At 44.8% G+C, this 12531-nt stretch overlaps 1 protein-coding gene across 2 annotated transcripts in view; it reads left to right on the forward strand.

The window, feature by feature from the left end:
- The first annotated feature begins 466 nt into the window (after positions 1 to 466).
- Positions 467 to 12531, forward strand: part of LOC144763557 (MFS-type transporter SLC18B1-like) — a 664439-nt gene continuing 652374 nt past the window's right edge. Inside the window, exon 1 of one of the 2 annotated variants that reach the window (XM_078649273.1) lies at positions 467 to 651. In XM_078649273.1, the coding sequence (XP_078505399.1) occupies positions 609 to 651 (43 nt within the window). In that variant the 5' untranslated portion in view covers positions 467 to 608. The remainder of the gene's footprint in view (positions 652 to 12531) is intronic. The other variant, XM_078649272.1, reaches the window with a different exon arrangement.

The following is a 12531-nucleotide window of genomic DNA, read 5'->3' on the forward strand; positions in this document are numbered from 1 at the left end:
GGATAGCGCTGTGCAAATATAATTACTCTACCGCAAATAAAAAACACACAAGTAAAAAACATTGTCATTTTCAAGGCCAACAGCTCTAACTTTAACAAATGCGAGACCTATCGCAAAGCAAATGCTTGTTTACCTATCTGTTTCGCCAATGGGAAACACTTTTAATTTGTTGCCACGACTTTGTGCAATTCAATTCAGGTAAAACGATCTCATGCAAGTGATACAGGTGGGTATCACCATCCTTAATTATTATAAGTGCGTGTTTACCCGATGTATACATGTATAAATAACTAAGTAGTTTGTACAAATCAATTAACGTTTAATTTGAAGAAGAGCGCACATTTCGAACTTCATTCAAGCTCATATAGTGAATTATTACTATTGCCTGCGATTGTACCCGAGGCAGTCCTGCTTTCAGTGCTGCCCTCTGCTGGGACTGAGGCGGTAGTTTTCGTGTCCGAGCTGCAGGCTGTCCTGTCCAAGTGAAGGTTCCAAGAGGGGTGGAGTTGTTGTGCAGCCGGGAGAGGGTGAAACGCGGCGTCTTCGCATTCTCCACCCCCAAGAAAAGGCACCCGGACGCTCCTCGCCGTCCCTGCAGACCTGTTGCCATGGACGGTGCGGAAACAGGACCCGAAACAGGCGACCTCGCAGGTAAAATCCGGGAATCATTTCCGAGCAAGCGTGCACCTGAGCGCCCATACGTTTCATTTATTCCTCCTCTACTGTCAGTCACTGTGCGGTTTCGTAACAGCAGTGTTGCATCAGTAGTATAGCAGCGAGGTGTCGAGGGAAGGGCATCTGAACTGGCCATATCCTATTCATAGCTGACAAGATTTCACACTGCACAATGTACGGCGGTCGAAGTGGGGAGCAAAAGTCGGGGAATTGTGGGCGGATAATCTGAGGGCGGGAATAAACTGTGGCTCGGGTCAGTGGGCGGAGTCAGCAGTGTGGCCAGAAAGAGCAACACATTCCAATTCTTTGTATTTATTTGGCATTTCACTGACCGGTTCCAGCTTATTACGTTTTTTTAATTAAACCAATGGATACTCGTGTTTATTTCAGGTTCAATATAAGTTATTGACATTAAAATATCCCACATTGTGAATGTAAATTTCCAATCACACAATGTGCCAAATATGCTTAACAGTGGAACCATAAGGCATTTATTTGTCTCTGAGCCATGCAGTTTCTGTCATCAGCCCTTTCCCCTTTTTCCACAAGAGCAGTTCAAACACGAATGGCAAACTATTCTAGGGGTATATTATCAAGAAGGGCATTAAAACTATTGCCGCTTTAGCGGCAGGAAACTGCCGCTAAAGCAGCGATAAGGGGCTTGGTAATATGCCCTTGTGAATTCCCATAGAAGCCCAGGTTCTGGTGTTAACCTGGGCTTCTATGGGAATTCTCAAGGGCATATTATCAAGCCATTTATCGGCGCTTTAGCAGCAGTTTCCTTACACTAAAGCGGCGATAATTTTAACGCGTTCTTGATACTAAGCCACCTAGTTTTCAAATGCTTTCCACATAAGTATGGATCTGCCACATTTGCCTTAAAATACATAATCTGCTGCATAATCTGATGATTTTAACTAACAAATTGGTCATAGCTCAAGCGAATAAAAAGTTACTAAAAATGTGACATTTTGTTGCTGCGTAGAGGAGAGCCCTTTGCAAAGGTTGATTGGTCACCTTTCTCATTGCTGCATTAGCATATTACACTGGTACTGATGAGGCAAATTCTTTGCAGAGACTGTTAGTATGTTTAAAAATGTCAAAATACTAAAGTATCAGAAAATTTACTGCATTACGCTTCATCCTTTATTTATGCTGCATAATTTAGTCAACACTGTGACATAATTTTGTCCTCCAATGCTGCATAATTCCAGAGACCCCAAAGAAGGCAGCATATGTTAAAAGTGCTTGTGCATGAAGTAACGAAAGAAACTGTGAAGTTTATGAACTTAGTTTGGTGTGTGTGCAAATCCTGCATTGCCGATCTCTGATCAGTTGCACTATTACTGCTCAAACTAGGCCAATGGAGGTATCAATGGATGAGGTGGACTAGCCTCAAGGGTCCTGTGACCTCAGTGACAGAGACACTGTTGCTCTAGGGTGTTATGCTTTGTAGGCCTGCCCGCAAGACTAAAGGTAGACTTCAGAATGAATTGTGATGGACAGGCCTTCAAGGTTAACCCAACCTTGCCACTGCTAGGGTCCACCTGCTAGTGCTAAGACACCAGAGCTTCTAAAGTCTAGCAGGCTTTCTAAGGTCTAGCATGGGAATGTGCATCCTCAGAAGAGTGGCCTGCTGGACTGTTCTTGAAGGCTGAACTTGGTTCCCCAGTTCCAAATTCGGCAGCTCTAGCCATACTGCCAAATCCTCTCCCATACTGAACACCATCCTACCCCACCGAGATAAACTTGCACTGCCTTCAGCTACAACCCAATTATGCCTCGCTATAAACACCTGGGTGCGACTCAATTCAAATTATGCACTAGACAAGTAAAAACATCCTCGAAAAAGCAAACACTCGTAGGGAATGCAACTTTAAGTAAAGGATGTGAAATGTTAGCAGGAACAACATGGTTACCTTAACACTTTTACACTCATTATTCAGAAATCAGTGAGTGTTTTTGCCTGAAAAGTTAAGGATGTGACTACAGAGCCCAGAAGGGACTTGTTTCAATATTCATTGCTTATTTCCTAATAAACCTTAAGTACTAGGTATTGGGAATGGTGCTGTTTCCCACACGGGAAAAACAATGTTGTTCAAAGAAAGATGAGAAAACGAAAGTAGCGCTTCCCTGGCAAACTCTGTAAAGTGGCACAAATGCGTTTGGGTGTGAATGAAACCATTCTGGCCACTTTGCGACCACGCTGTTTTGCTTTATTTAGTTATTTTTCTTATTTGAACCATTTTTTCCCTCCGTCCCAAGGCAGCACTTTGGAATAGAAAAAAATTCAGAAAAAGACGACATTTCCAGGAAAAGTGTTTCTTTCTTTTTTGGATCCATTTCACAGGGGAACAAATAAAAGAAAGTAGAGAGGGCAAAAGCCGTGTCTTGCAGTCACGGTTTTCATTCAGCAAGTGAGAAAGAGCGAGACAGAGACAGAAAGAGATGTAAGAAGAGAAAGACAAAGAAAGAGTTGAGGGGCAGCTAAGAGCGGCAGAGCAGGAGAAGTGGACACTGTTCTTGCCTTCTCTGGGCAAGAAGGAAGAGGCAGAGTCCTTTTTCCTCTCTGCCCACCCCCACCCTTCTCCGAACAGCCAAGCCTTATCCATAGCCTTGTCTATTTCTGCTGTCCTAGGAAACATCTTTGAAATAAAATAGTAGGGGAACAGATTCTATAAAATTGAAAAAGTAGGGGCACATCGTGCCCGGCCGATCCTGCCCACTTCGACAACTGCATATGTGTGACATTTTCGTGGTTTCAGTGTACTTATAAATGACATTCAACAGCCAAACGTGTGACACTTTCCCACATGTAAACCCAAGCAATGAAGTCCATGGAAATACATAAATATCAGAAACAACACCCCTTTGAGCAATGAGGAGCTCTAAAAGCATTTTGAAACTGCTGCAAAAACCCTGAAATGTAAAGTCACTAATGTACTACTCCTTTCAAGGATGATAGTGCTGGAAAACAATTGTGGCCCCATGATATTAAACAATAAGTCTTTGATGGCAATAAAAATACACAAGTCAGTATTACCCCGCATAACCATGATTCAGTAATGTTTCTCTCTGGTGACACTCACACACTCAGATAGCTGCAGTGATAGCATTATCCTACAAGACTTCATAATTTTAGAGTGCATTTCCCTCTGATTCCTCTACTTGCATTTATCTTTCATCATAACATGTATGCTGCGTTATTTTACATTCATTTAGCTGAAGGTAAAAGACCAACTTTTTTAACCACGTCTTTGCCTTGCCCCCACACTCTGACAGTGGCAGCTGGCATGTACAGAGGGAGGTGGCGTATATGGGCCAAAAATAAAAGTAAATAAAAAGAAAATTAGACTTACGTTCTTGGCACAACGTCCTCCTCACTTAGGTATTTCTTTAGGCAGACTTCAACGCAGGACCGAAGAAACTGCAGTAACGAATACTGGCGCTGCTCTCATGCAGCATGGAAGAATCACCAGGATTGGAGGGAGCGAACTCCTTCGGTGCTCCCGAAGACAATGAAGCCCTATGCTGTCTATAACCCAGCTGTCTTAGACAGCTGGTTTAGAGAGGTTTAAAATGTGCATGTCAGGCTGGCCATCGCAAGAGACCTGCGTACATTGAACTTAAAGTGCCCTGCCCATCACTACTTTCTGATGCTGCCTGACTGGCAGTTGCAGAAAGCACAAAGCCCCACCCCACATCCTGACTGTTAGAAGCGGCTGTCTCTAGTTGGCAGAGGTATACACTTCTGACAAATAGGGACACACCTTTTCTAGTCAGGGCAAGGGGATCACACACTTAGATAACCCCTGCTCACCCCCTTGGTAGCTTGGCAAAGCAGATAGGCTTATCTCAGAGGCAGTGCGTTAAGCATTTATGACCACATACAGTAATAAAGTGAATACACTACAAATGGACACGACACAGTAGTATTATAAAAATGAAAAATAATAGTTCATGCACGGTTTCTTCTTAGCACAAAGTCTTTAGTAACAAAAGCAACTCTTCTTCTTTAAAACACAGTTCTTGGCAACAATGTAACCCACACTGGAGTCACACGACGTCGAGGCAAAGTTAATCCAAAGGTTCGGCGTCGACCGTGAGGAGCGCTACGTCGAGCCCGGAGTCGCACAGACCCCCACAACACAGTACCTTGGAAAAGTGAAGCACTCGATGATCAGCGGCGTCGAGATGTCCGGCGTTGCGTCTTTGGCGTCGATCGGGCCTCGGAGTCGGGGCGATCAGGCAGGAGCAGCGCTCACGAGATGAAGCAGGATACGGCGTCGTCGATGTCGATGTTGCAAGAGTGAGCAGCGCTCACGGCGTCGAGAGGGCTCGGGGTCGATGCGATCAGCGGCGGCGGCAACACGGGGTCACTTGGAGCTGGAGCCGAACTCGCTACTCACTGGCGTCGCTACTGGCGTCGATCGGGCCCGGCGGCCGGCGTCGAAGGTGCGGGACACTGGAGCCGTTACTCACGATGTCGAGCTGGATTCGGCGGCGTCCGTCGGCGTCGAGATTTCTGGATTCTTCAGAGGTGCTGGATTTCAGGTTCCAGCAACAAGCATTTTTAGCAAATAGATGAAGTCCTTTGGCCCTGTGACTTCAACAGGAGGCTGGCACTCTTCCAACCCTTGGAGATTTTCTGTAGCAAGTTTGAGAGTACACACTCAGTTCCTCTCTCCTGGTTCCTTGGCAAAAATAAAGAAGCAACTGCAGGATTCCCCCAACAAACAGCACTCTGGCAGAAGGGGTAGGCAGTCCTTGGATCAGCAGGCTTCTTGTCCTTGGTTCAGGTTTCCTTGTCAGAAGTGATCTAAATTCTTGGTTCAGGGGTCCTTCTCTTATACCCCTTTTTGGCTTTGATCCCTTTGTCCATGCAGGGGAATTTCCCCCCATCTTGGGTTTGTTGTGGGTGTTGCCAGGCCTAGGCACCTGGCCTATTCACTGTGCAGGGCAGAGTCTTCAGCCGCCCAGCAGGAGCGGAGCCAGCATTGTCACTGGCAGGGGCAGGGCCATCAGTTGCCCGGCAGGAGGTGGGGCCAGGAAAGTCCCTGGCAGGCACAGAGTCATCAGTCGCCTGGCAGGGGGGCGGAGCCAGCATTGTATCAGGCAGGGCAGGCTATCAGGAGCTACTCTTCCCCTACTCTCAATGCAAATGCCCCACTCACCCCACACTGACTCATTCAGACCTCTGGAGCCACCCAGCTCCTGTCACACGCACACCAGAACCAGCAGAGACCGGTAGACAGTTAGACAAGAAAATAGCTACTTTCTAAAAGTGCTATTTTCAAACACAGAGTCCAAAAACCATCCACCCAAACGGATGCGTTATTAAACCCTGAGTTCAGGGATACCAAACTCGACATTGTACCATGCTCCCCGATCCCGCTAGGATTATAGCATTAATAATCCTGGCAGCCCATTCTAACTGATGGAGAGCAGGTTACCTTACAATAGTGAAAAACGAATATGGCTGTAATTCACTATTAGGACATGCCAACCTTGTCAGGCTTGTCCTACCTTATGCTTACAATGCACCCTGCCCTTGGGCCTACCATAGGGGTGACTAACATGAAGTTAAGGGAAGGTTTAGGGACTGGCAAGTAGGTGTACTTGCGCAGTCTGCGTGACAGTACCAGACTGCACGTGGTCTAGCAATGGCAGACCTGTAGACATACTTTTACTAGGCCGCTTCTGTGGGTGGCACAACACGTGCTGCAAGCCCACTAGCAGCATTTGTATTTACAAGCCCTGGCACTCCTGGTGCACTCTACTAGGGACTGACAGTAAACCAAATAAGCCAAACATGGAAGTCAATCAATACAGCAATTTCACATAGGGAGCACTTGCACTGTGGCACTGATCAGCAGTGGCACAGTGCCCAAAGCAATATACCAGCAAAAACATCGTAAACAGAGGAGGCAAACAGAAAAAAATGGAGGAGAGACTCATGCCAATGATGCCAGGTCTAACACCGACGCTCTGCTCAGGATAGGGTTTTGAAAAATATAATGGTAATACATGAAGTTTATTACCATTTTATTTTTCCATCTCTGGGGCAGTTTAGTTAGTGGGGTGACACTCCTCCCCCTTAACAGATGAACCGCCCCTGCACTCTGATATTGGCTTCAAAGGTGCCAGTGCTCTATTGGACTTCCCTGTTCAAAGAAGTGACATCCAGGCTGAGCCAGCACATAATATCTTTACAGTGGGGCTATGCTAGGGTCGACTGGGCATCAAGACTGTGTGCTAGTCTGATTGAAGACTGATGTGCAAGGCCAGCAGGACTGCTCTTGCATCTGCAAAACTGTGTCACTGCTGTCCTCTGAGAGGCCAGCTGCGGAGCTTGCCTCTGTGGTTCTTGGCGCTGTGCATGGCAGCTGAATACGTAAAACAGTGGGCCCCCTGAAGTCAGTCACTGTTGAATACTTGTTTTCTACCAGCTTATAAATGGGAAAACACACAAATCTTATATATTACTTTTAAGTGAAATATGGTTAAATAACCGGTTAGCTCCACACATTTCTATGTCTCACTTTGATGGCTATAAGATTGTAACTAGAAACAGACTCCATACCTAAGGAAAGTATCAACTGCATGTTAGAGTATCGGTTGGTATCTGGTGAGTAGCTGGAAACATGGAATTTCCTGATGGTCTTTGCAATATAGAGGCTGACTTTCCCCTCAGCTGCCTTCTGCTCTGCCACCATCTGTGGGCATGGTGCCTTATTGGCCTATCTCAGAAATCGCAAGACAGATTTCACAAGACAATGCCCAGCTACAATGTCCTCCGTTGGAGGGGTCTAACAGTCGCAGATGACTAAATATATTTTGCTGGCTGGCAGTGCTGCTTTTAACAGTGCGCTCAGCTGGACAGGACTGTGGGACCCCCACATCATGCATGTGACTCGACAGCTGTTATAAGACATGGATCTGCTGCTGTCTTAGAGCGCGATCTGCTCCCCAGGTCATTCAACACTGTCCTGCATGCATAAGGTCAGTGCCCTTGAGTCAAAGGGGAGCAGCACAGACCACAAATATGCTCATTTGTGTGGAAAAGGGCGCTTTATTTAACACAGGTGCACATTACAAAATACCCTATGCCTTTGCCTTACAAAACTAAACTTCACTATACATTTGCTCACTTACCCCACCCCTAACCTTCCCACACCCTTTACATCCTTTTCTTGCAACTGTTTAACTCATACTCTGTATTTAACCTTTGGCCTTTAAACTCCTGTAACCTACTTCTAATAACATCTAACTATCTAAGTATCCTACACTTTATTTATTTATTTATAAGCTTATAATTTGTTGCCTCCACTTGGTGTAAACTTCCTGCCATCCCCCTTTTTCCTGGTTCTCCTCTGTTCACAACCCTAATCATAATTTGTAACCATGGTAAAAGTAGCAGCCAAATGCCACTCAAAAAGGCCTCCTCATTTCCTGCAACTTGTCTGACCTCCCTATTTAGGCACTGCTATCGTACCTTCTGGTGTTCAAAGTCCTGTCTAATGCCTCCCTCACTTGTATCAGATAAGGTTTCATCTCGTAGCAAGACAAACGCACCCTGTCTCCCTTGAAAAAATCTACCACCTCATACTTTAATTCAGGGTGTTCCAACCAACCAAAACCTCTGACTTTACAAAACACCTGCATGTCTCTGTTACTTTTCCACCTTTCTTGTCAATGGCGGCGAGTTTCACAGCCCACCTCCACTTCCTCCTTGGAATAAATTCTGTCCACAGGAAGAAGCATCCGGACCACTCATTTCAATTAAGGCCCTCTTCGTCTGCTTTAACAATGATAAACCTTTATATACCACCAAATAATTTTTCCCCTTAGTGTAAGACCAACATATATGGGCATGTGTGCCACCGCTTCAACAATTTGTTTAAACACCCCAACAATTCTTACAATCTCATCCCACCTTTGCCATGCCATGTGATCTTATACCAACTTTCGTTGAGCCTGGGATTCAAACATTGACCCTTCTGTATTTCATGCCTTTATTCCCATTTCACAAACAAGTGTCCTATAATCTAGATAGACAATTCAATTCTTCTGGCCCTGCCACAGCACCTGAAAAGAACAACATATATGTGAGCCAAACAATTGACATCTTCATCAACACTCCTGCTTTCCCAGCCATACATACAGAGGAAAGCATTTCGACGACCAACGACCCAGCTGCATGATCTTGTCCCTGTCCCAGCCTTATCGAACTGCCTCTGGGGCCACTTCGATCCTGAACGAGAATGTCCTGTACTCTCCTGGGGCTTCCCCTAGTTTTTCCAGCGCCTTTCACATAACCGAGAGAAACTGGCTAGAGGTCACCACTTCTCCGTTACCTCAACAAAAAACTGTGCCATACCTGTCCCCACAGATTGCATTCAGCTTAACTCACCACTGGACTGGACACCGGCCCACATCAGGGAAAGCATGTAATAACACTGTCTTCCCGTTAGATCTTTGGCCTGTCTCAGATTGGCAAAGTCGCACTCTAAGCTACCCCACTCCCCACTCCTACTTGCCCCCTCCGACCATCCCAACACTGGCACTCCTTTCCTCCCCAAAGCTCAAACACCCTGGACACCCCAAAGATCATCAAGGATATCAATGTCGAGAACAAAACTGTCTACCCCTCCCCTGAATTGTCTTGCAGTATTCCTAATATGTTGCCTAAAAGTTGCCTCAACACTGTCCTCCTCGCCCCCACCTATTTCCTTTGTCTATCCTTCCAGCATACTTCTCCCCCGTTCCCTGGCTGACATTAAGTAACCCCAAAAAGGTCTTGCCCATGAAGGCAATCCCTGCCAGTTTCTCTGTAATCTTAATCCGAAATAACCCCTTTTTGATCAACTTCAGAATAAATTGCACAACATCGTCTTCCCTGGGCCAGACCTCTGACCTCCGCCTAGCCTCACCAGCTAGAAACCCCTTCCGAGCCTGCATGTTCAATTTCCTAGTGGATTCTGCCAGAGACCCTACCACTAAATACCGCATCCTTTCTCGCCTACGGTCCACATTTCCTTCGGCACAGGTGTATTGAGCTTGTCCGCCTCCGAGGCCAGCCATGGGACCTCTTCCATTGTGAACGAGACAAGGCATCCACAACTTTTTTGTCCACCCATGGCACATGTCTGGCCTTAAATGCTATATCATGTCTCAGACTGCCTATAACGAAAACCCTCAGCAGCTTAAGTAGTTGTGAATTCCTTGCCACCTGTTTAATCACCACATGTACCACAGCCATGTTGTCTTCTCTAAAAAGAACCTTCCTATGTGCCAGTTCCTGCCCTCAGAGGGTAACTGTTACCACTAGAGGGAAATATTCTAGCAAGGCAATACTCCTGTCCCATGTTTCCAGTTCTCCGGCCACACTTCGGAACACCACCTACCCTGCCAGTACAATACGAATCCGATGCCCCCTGCAGCATCATAATGTATCTGCACGTCCCATTCGCACTCCTTTGGGGCCGTCATTGGTATGCCATTGAGATCTTCTAGAAACCTGCCCTAAATGCGTAAATCCTCTTTTGTACCCGCTGATAGGTGCATGTGATAGTAAGACAATGATAGCCCTGCTAAAGACTGGCTCAGTCTCCTACAGAATGTCCTCCCTGTCCTCACTACTCTGTACGCCAAGTTCAAATGCCCTAACAGTACCTGTACTTCCCTAACAGTCTCTTTTGGCTTTGCCAACATACTGTCAAGCAACATCTGCATGTGCAGTTTCTTTTTCTGCTGGGAGGCTCGCCTCCATGGCCACTGAATTCAGTTCATTTACCAGAAATGACAATACCTTGTTGTACCTTGTGTCTTATCTGGCACTAGGGACACTTAGTTCATCCATGAGCTTGTGAAACCTTGCCAACTGCTGTTGACAGTCCATTGAACCGTGTTGACCAACCAGGAAGAAGACGTTAAGCTTGTGAGTCATTGTATCCGTGCCCATCTGCCTTGTCAAATTCCAATGTAAGAAAGAGCTGAAATACTCAAACAGGGCACAAGAGATGGAACACCCCATGGGTAATGCTTTATTGATGAACCACTGTCCGTCGAACTGAATCCCCAACAACTGATTGTCCTCCGGATGCCACGGTAACAGCCTAAAAGCTTATTTTATGTCACATTTTGCCATCTGTGACCCGTTTCCCCACCTTTTCAACCAGAGCCCTGAAAACATTCACTGATGAATATGACTCTGACGTAACCTCCTATGATATAAAATCATTGAAGGAAGCTCCTTCCGGCTAAAACAAGTGTTGTTAGAGGCAAAATTGACCCTTCTCTTTCTATAGTACTACCCCAATTGATGAGGTGAGGCTATGAGATCCTGCATTGGCCATGTATTAAATGGCCCTGCCATTCTGCGCTCCTGGACTTCTTTTACAGTGTCCCCTGCTTCACCCTCTTTGTGAATGTGCTGACCATAAGTTTCTGCCCACCTACTGAACCTTGGTCCCTGGCGCCCTAGTCTAAAACGTTCCTGAAAACAATTGTGCATCGTTTCTGATGGGGAAGTGCACCAACCATGCTGTTGTATAGCGTTTTAGACCCCTAGTGTAATTTTCCCGATTCATGCCCTTATATAGGTATAAAATACCGTATCCTTATACAGGCATAGCAATCATAACCATATTAAGACATAGCTCAAGTAGTCCTAATATGGCTTGGCTACTTCCACTAGTTCTGAAAATCTACAACGATTTCTTGGAAAAACCCGCCTTCAGCAGTCAGGGACTTCCCCCTGTATGAATATTAAGTTATCCAAGAAATCATGGAGTTTTCAGAGAATTTAGTCTCTGATGACTTTATTATGTCCAATCTTACGTTAAACTCGGCACCTTCATGGTATAAATATGCCCACACTTGTCCAGACAAACACATAGTGGTTTGGAGCAGTTCGACTATCTACTTGCCCGATGCGCCCTGCTGCAGCAAGTGCCGAAGGAAGCCGACCCTCCAGCTGACGCACTGAGAGACGCTGTACTTGGATGTATGACGTTACGACGCATACTTTTACAACAACTTCCTTTACAACGCATTTTTTACAACGCAGGATCCTTTACAACAAATACTTTTACAACGCATGATATTACATCGCAGATGCCTTTACAACGCATACCATTACAACGTAAGTATAGGTAAGTATATAATATTTTTTAAAAATGTAATGTAATTAAAATTAATATAGTTTAATTTAATAATATTTTACTTTATTTTTCTTTTTTTTATAAATATATATATTTTTTATTTAATAATTTAGGTGTTTTATAATAATGGGTGTAATAGTAGGGTAAGTGCTGGATAGTGTAGGGGTAAAAATTACTATTCTAACTCCATGGGGGTGAAATAGTAGGGTAAGTGCTGGATAGTGTAGGGGTAAAAATTACTATTCTAACTCCAGGGGGGTGAAATAGTAGGGTAAGTGCTGGATAGTGTAGGGCTAAAAATTACTATTCTAACTCCAGGGGGTTGAAATAGTAGGGTAAGTGCTGGATAGTGTAGGGGTAAAAATTACTATTCTAACTCCAGGGGGGTGAAATAGTAGGGTAAGTGCTGGATAGTGTAGCGGTAAAAATTACTATTCTAACTCCAGGGGGGTGAAATAGTAGGGTAGGTGCTGGATAGTGTAGGAGTAAAAATATTAATTAATAATAGAATTATTTAAATTATTTTTTTAAATAAATAATATTTTATTTCTAAATATATTAATAAAAAAAATAAATAATTAAATAACATTTTTAATATAATTATATACTTACCAATACTTACGTTGTAATGGCATGCGTTGTAAAGGCATCTGCGATGTAAAAACATGCGTTGTAAAGGTAGTTCGTTGTA

This window comes from Lissotriton helveticus, chromosome 6 (genome assembly GCF_964261635.1).
Source record: "Lissotriton helveticus chromosome 6, aLisHel1.1, whole genome shotgun sequence".
Classification (NCBI taxonomy): Eukaryota; Metazoa; Chordata; class Amphibia; order Caudata; family Salamandridae; genus Lissotriton; species Lissotriton helveticus.